A 5,923-nucleotide genomic window follows, 5' to 3' on the forward strand; every position below is an offset into this window, starting at 1 on the left:
CGCTGCCGGCGGCCCGGCCAATCCGAAGGTGATGGCGGGAGCGGAGGCGGGAGAGGGGAGGGCCGCGCATGCGCGTAGCACGGCGGTGGCGGTGCCTCCGTCGTCAGGGAAGCGGTCGGCGGCAGCGGCGGAGGTGAAGGGCGGGTTGGACCGGAGCCCCTGGGAGCGGCCGGGCCTGCCGCCCCGCCGCCGCCCCGCCGCCGCCCCGCCCGTTCAACGCCCCTGCCCGTCCCAGGGCTGGGTTGGGGCCTGTCTCCCTCCGCCCAGGCCGCCTGTCGCAAGGCCGCGGCTCGCCTCCGGCGGCGGAAGGGCCGGTAGCCGGCCGCGGCCGCTGTAGGAGCTCGGCGGGGCTGGCGGGGGGGCAGAGCTGCCCTGACTGCGCTCAGGGGTGAGGGGAGAGGACTTTAATTTTCACAGCTCGGTGCCACGCCTGAGCGGGCCCTGCTGCCCCGGCCTGGGCCTGCGCGCCTCTCCACGCCCCCGGCCGCTCGGCCTAGTAGCCGGGCAGCGCTGCTGGTCCGGGGAGGTGAGTTGTCTTGAAGGATCGCTGGGTTCAACCACGGCGTTGTTTCTTTTTCTTTCAGGTGTCCTTTGTTTACGCGTGTAAACCAAGGCAAGAGTCGGTTCTTGTCACCTCTTCCTTTCAGCGCTTGTAAGAGAAGTGAGAAGATGGTGAACGTTCTGAAAGGTGTTCTGATTGAATGGTTAGTAACAGCACTTACTGTCTTCTGCTGTGTCGAAGTCTACTTATTTCTTTAGAGCTGGAAATATTCTAAGTAACTTAAGAGTCTAGACCAAAAAAAACCCGGAATTGTTGTGAGGAGGGGTGATGCCGAACAAGCAGACAAAAGAAAAATGTGGCCTTTGGGGGAAGAAGGAGAGAGGTAGTTGTAGGTAATCCTATATCTAAACTCCTTTTTTCTTTTCAAGACATTGTTTTCCACTTATGCTTAACTGTTAGATGTTCCCTTTTGTTCTTTATATTGCTTACAAATAATGGGGTTTTTTGGTGTTGTTTGTGAGCAATGTATTTCTTTACTGATTCTAGAGGGACATGGATAATCTTTCATCCTTTCTTTCCTGTCTTTTTTCATCAACTCCAGTCCAAATACCATTCAAGGCTGACATGTGTCTCTGTTTGTTGATCATACTCGAAAGGACTATGCTTGTCGTTTGTAAAAGTAAGCTTTTGATGCATGTGCAGTAAACATGTTCTCATGCAATCTAAAGTCTCTAGACTAAGAATCAGAAAACTGTTTACCTCCAAAGTAAAAAGAAGCATCAGTCAAGATTTGTGGGGTCATTGCATAGCATTATATGACATATAAGACTTCTGCTGTACACTTAGATTGTAAATGTATTAATGGATTATAACTGCACAAAAGCAGAAAAACTTTGAACCTCTTGTGATGTGCTTGCCTGGTGCGTATAGCTGTGAGCTTGCAGCACCTAACTTCTGAGCTGAGTGGACTAGCCAGCTGAAGTCTGGATGTCTAAGGGCTATGTGTGAGCAGTTCAGAGCCTAAACTCTGCTAGAACAAAAAGCCTGTCTTCTCAAATTTGGCTCCATGCTAGTACATTGACAAACCTTCTGAAGCACAAGAAATTGCCTGCCTGCGGCTGACTATGTAAAGATGCCCAGAGCAGAATTCTTCACTGACAAGGCAAGAAGTTCTAAAATCTCAAGCAGTCAGCAAAATACTTTATTTTGCACCTTATGTGTTTATTTTACACATATCTAAAGATCTGTGTGGTTTTATTCAGCTCCATGGCCACATCCTACTTAGTATTAGCATGGAATTTCATGATTCTCCCTGGAAGGGAAGGGAATTTTCTATCTGATAACAAATCTACAGCATTTGTTATGCCATCAGTTGGTTTCAACAGCCCTGTGGGAAACTGACCTTTGAGTTGGTTTTGCTAGCTCTTAGTGGTTTGGTTTTTGTTTTCTCCCCACCTTTGCATAAGGGTAGCCCATGACTGGGCACAAAATTCCATCCTAGGAGAAGATGCAGATGTACTATAAACCTGTCCCCTTGTTTACACTTCAGATACAAGTTTTTTAAAACCCAATTTTCTGAGGATGTTTAAGATACCAAATGGAGAAGGAGTGGAAAAAAAAATAGGCAGTTCTGAATGTGTAAATCATGCAAATAAAATAGTGAAATGTTGTGCAGGTCTTTTTTTCCATATTCTTCTAATAAATAGCTAAACTTTTCTGAAGACACCATATCAAGGATTATAATCTTTAAGTACTGTAAGGAGATCAGTGTTTCTGCTGTGACATACATCTACTGGCACTGATTACAGCTCTGTATGTTGATTGTGTGAAAACCAGTCTCTGGATACTGCATAACGTCATACAAGCTGGTTGGACCAGCTAGAACAAAAGCTCATGCCATCTAGTACTACTGATGTGAGTCACTAAGGTCCAGCTGAACAAAACAAGCAAAAACTAAACCTCCCTGCACCCATCCAAAAGGGGATGTGGAAGAATGCTGAGAACCACATACTTTTGGTATCTGATTTTTCTCAGCTCTTCTGTTCCTCTTTTGTTTCTCTTCTTACATGCCGGAGCACATTAATAGTGGCTTTTCTAAAGAAGATACAGCTTCCAGACTTTCCCATTCTCCTTTCCTCAAAATTACTTTGTACTTTGAAAACTCATCTTATTCTAGTCATGCTTCTGCAGGTTTGAGCCTAATATTAAAGATTGTTTTTTTGAGTTGCTGGGTAGGGGGCAGGGTTTCATAGTGCGTGTCTTTGCACCATATATACTTTTAGTTAAGGGAGAATTGGTCCTCATGCCGCAGCTAAAAGAGAGAAGATTAGCCAAAGAATTCTTTTAAGATATACTGTGTTACTAAGAATTCTTTTTAAGAATTAGTATGTTGCCAAAACAACTCTGTTCATAATTCTGAAAGTGTCCTGAGCTACCTGATTTCAATTTCCTGTATTTCTTATACATATTATTTACCCGTTATTGCAATCAAATACTAAGTTTTATCAAAGAGCATGTTTTTCCTTTTTTGTAAAAACTAGTATCAGAATAATATTGTCTGAATTCTTAAAAATTTCAGTGGATCAAAGAGCTTATATTTTGAAGCCACTTTAGCTGCCTAGTATAATGCAGCTGTTTCAGTTACCTGTAATTTCCATACTTCCAAAATGTTTTCTTCTGAACACTTAAATTTAACTTACAGGGTGACATCATGAAAAAGAAGAGACCGTTCAGATACGGTGTGATAAATGTACAATTCATACATGACCACTTCTTCTCTGCGCTCTACTACTTTGAGTGAGAGCTATGTTCTGTTGGGTTTTGGTTACCTTTAAACTAAAATATGCTTTAAGAAAACATGTTTTTATGGTGCTATTTCTGAAGATAGAAATGTAAGTTCAAACTTGCCTCATTAAGAGTTGGTTGGTGGTTGGTTTTGTTTTGTTTTTTTTTGAAGCTACTTTAACAGCAGCATAAGGGCACTTCTCTGCCAATCAAGTAGCCAGTTCTCTTTAGACTTTGTGATCAGTTTATCTCTAAAGTAACCCAAGCAATTACTATTGTGAAAGAAACAACTTTTGAAAAAGCTTCATAAACTTTCTTTAAATTGTGAGCAACTCTTGAAATTAATCTCCCAAAGAACTTTGGGAGTGTCTTCAAAGGGTGGCTTTTTTTTTGTTGTTTTTAACTGTATCTTATTACAATGAGGTGGGATCTCATGTGTGTTTGTCTCTACAGTGACCCAGCAATGAAGCAGTTTCTGCTCTACTTGGATGAGTCAAACGCATTGGGAAAGAAGTTCATCATTCAAGACTTGGATGAAACTCATGTCTTTGTATTAGCTGAGTTGGTTAACTTTCTCCAGGAGAGAGTGGGCGAGTTAATGGACCAGAACTCTTTTCCTATTACTCAGAAGTAAAAAGACTAGAGAAATTAGATTATTATGAGTTTTGAAATAGTGAATTTCAGTAGTTTGGGTTGTTACTGTTTTAATAGATACACCGTGGTTAGTACATTCTACGTGGAAGTGGCTACTCTAGAAAATGGATCATTTTTGTAGACAAAATACTCTTGAATTGGATTTTATTTCTCATTTTGAAAGATTATGGTATCTTTATTAAAATCCTTAAAATGATACACATGAGGACTTGCCTAGAGAATTTTTGATGCATGCTCTCTGTTTTTCCTTTAGGATTTTTATCTTGCAAGATGGTATGACCCAAAAATTAGAGTAGTGTTTCTGTATTGGAATGCTATATGAATTCCTCTGACATGTTACATTCCTGTGGAATTGATTAAACACGGTTATAGTGTGACTGGTAGAATGTAAAGAATGTTTGTTACAGTATGATCTGTGCTTGATGGAACATCTCCATAAGTGGAAGGCATGGTCAGATACTGCTTTAACTTAATGGGTTTTATACACTAAAATGAAAGTTGGTGTGAATTTTATTTTTGTTTTGTGGGTTTTTTGGGTTTTTTTGGTGGTTGTTTTTGTTCGATCGCACCCCCCCAGCATTTTACAGATGCCCTATGCTACTTGCCTACTTTTACCAAGGCTATGCTTTCTGTGTTGTTCGGGGGGAGGGGGGGCGTGGCACTAGGAGTTTGAAGGGAGGAGGGGACAACAGCATTCATTACCCCAGATCATGATCATCATCATCATGCATCATTTAATTGTAAACTGATTACTTGCATATCAACAATAGCAAATTAAAGGGGTAACACAAATGGGAGACCAATCCTTATATGATTGCCTGTATTTTTCCACTGAAGCCAATACCTAATCACAATAAGCTATGTGATCAGGAAAGGGAAATAAAGATTTGGTTGCTCTACGTGTGAAGAAGAAATCTGGTTTTGGTGTTTTGTTTTGTTCTTTTTTCTTCAGCTTAGCTCTTCCTCCCCCATGGCACTTTGCTGCAAAGAAAAAGCCTCATAATTTCATAGGGTTTTTTTTTTACACTGTATTGGTAACTCACTCAGACACTGGCTTATTTAGTAAGTCAGCTAGTGCATGGTGATAAAACCTGTGAAGATTTCTGTCTACAAATATGGCAGATACAGATTGCAGAAACAAGAAGAATAACATGTATTACCTTTTCTTTTATCCTACTTCCTACTCAAAATAGTCAAATTTATTGGATCTATAAGTAATCATTTATAAATGAAGGACTTCTGGGATATTACTTGAAAGGGAAGCTTGGTTTTCAGAGCTGCTCATGTACATCAGACAGATGCCATCTTTTTATCTTTGGGGGAAAAAGAAGTGTAAATAGAAAGGCTTTTATAAGCATCAGTTTTCTTTACTGACTCCCACTGTTGCTTTTTTTTTTTTTTTTGTCCAGTAGATATCAGATTCGTTGGTGTTTTATTGAAAATTACACTGTTTGGTGTTTTGGTTTTTGTTCAAGCTTCAGATTATTTTTTTAAAGTTTGTTTTTTAATGGTTTTCAAAGAAAGCTGTGTAATATGACCACAGTGTACCACAAAAGCAAATAAGCCTAAATGCTCTCACATATTTAGATACTTTTAGAAATGGTGGGATAAGTGAGTTCTGGAGGGTGGGTGTCATTAACGTGGGGGTTGGCAGCACGAGGCAGATGACCCGGAGTTAGTCAGCATAGACAGGGATTATAATGAATTTCTTAGCTTGTTACCAATGTGTAAGTCCCCTGTCCTTCTCTCCGGTGTAACAGTTAGCCCAGGGAGAATAATTGTCCAGTGCAGTAAAGGAGGAAATAACCAACAATCAGTAGAGAGAATGGATGTGGCCTCAAGAAAGAAAACTGCATCGAAAAAAAATAGAGAATGCTTCAGGGAATTCTACCATTTTACCCGAGAGAACCCAGATTAAGTAGATTTGACTTTGTAGGTACACTGCCAGTGTTGTTTCGTAAAAAGGCAAGCATCTGAATCCAT

The 5,923-nt window shown here is 40.9% G+C and overlaps 1 protein-coding gene across 2 annotated transcripts; it reads left to right on the forward strand.

Moving 5' to 3' along the window:
- Nucleotides 1-46: 46 nt before the first annotated feature.
- GTF2H5 (general transcription factor IIH subunit 5) lies at nucleotides 47-4,145 on the forward strand. 2 transcript variants are annotated; one of them, XM_087777208.1, is made up of 3 exons: nucleotides 47-133; nucleotides 585-704; nucleotides 3,740-4,145. In XM_087777208.1, the coding sequence occupies exons 1-3, from the start codon at nucleotides 69-71 to the stop codon at nucleotides 3,918-3,920; spliced, it is 366 nt and encodes a 121-aa protein (XP_087633334.1). In that variant the 5' UTR covers nucleotides 47-68; the 3' UTR covers nucleotides 3,921-4,145. The 2 variants fall into 2 exon arrangements, with proteins under 2 accessions (XP_087633334.1, XP_087633335.1); XM_087777209.1 differs by lacking the exon at nucleotides 47-133 and adding an exon at nucleotides 259-388.
- The last annotated feature ends 1,778 nt before the right edge of the window (nucleotides 4,146-5,923 follow it).

Source organism: Nipponia nippon, unplaced genomic scaffold, assembly GCF_047370975.1.
Source record: "Nipponia nippon isolate SJK-2023a ecotype South Korea unplaced genomic scaffold, ASM4737097v1 scaffold_4, whole genome shotgun sequence".
Lineage (NCBI taxonomy): Eukaryota > Metazoa > Chordata > Aves > Pelecaniformes > Threskiornithidae > Nipponia > Nipponia nippon.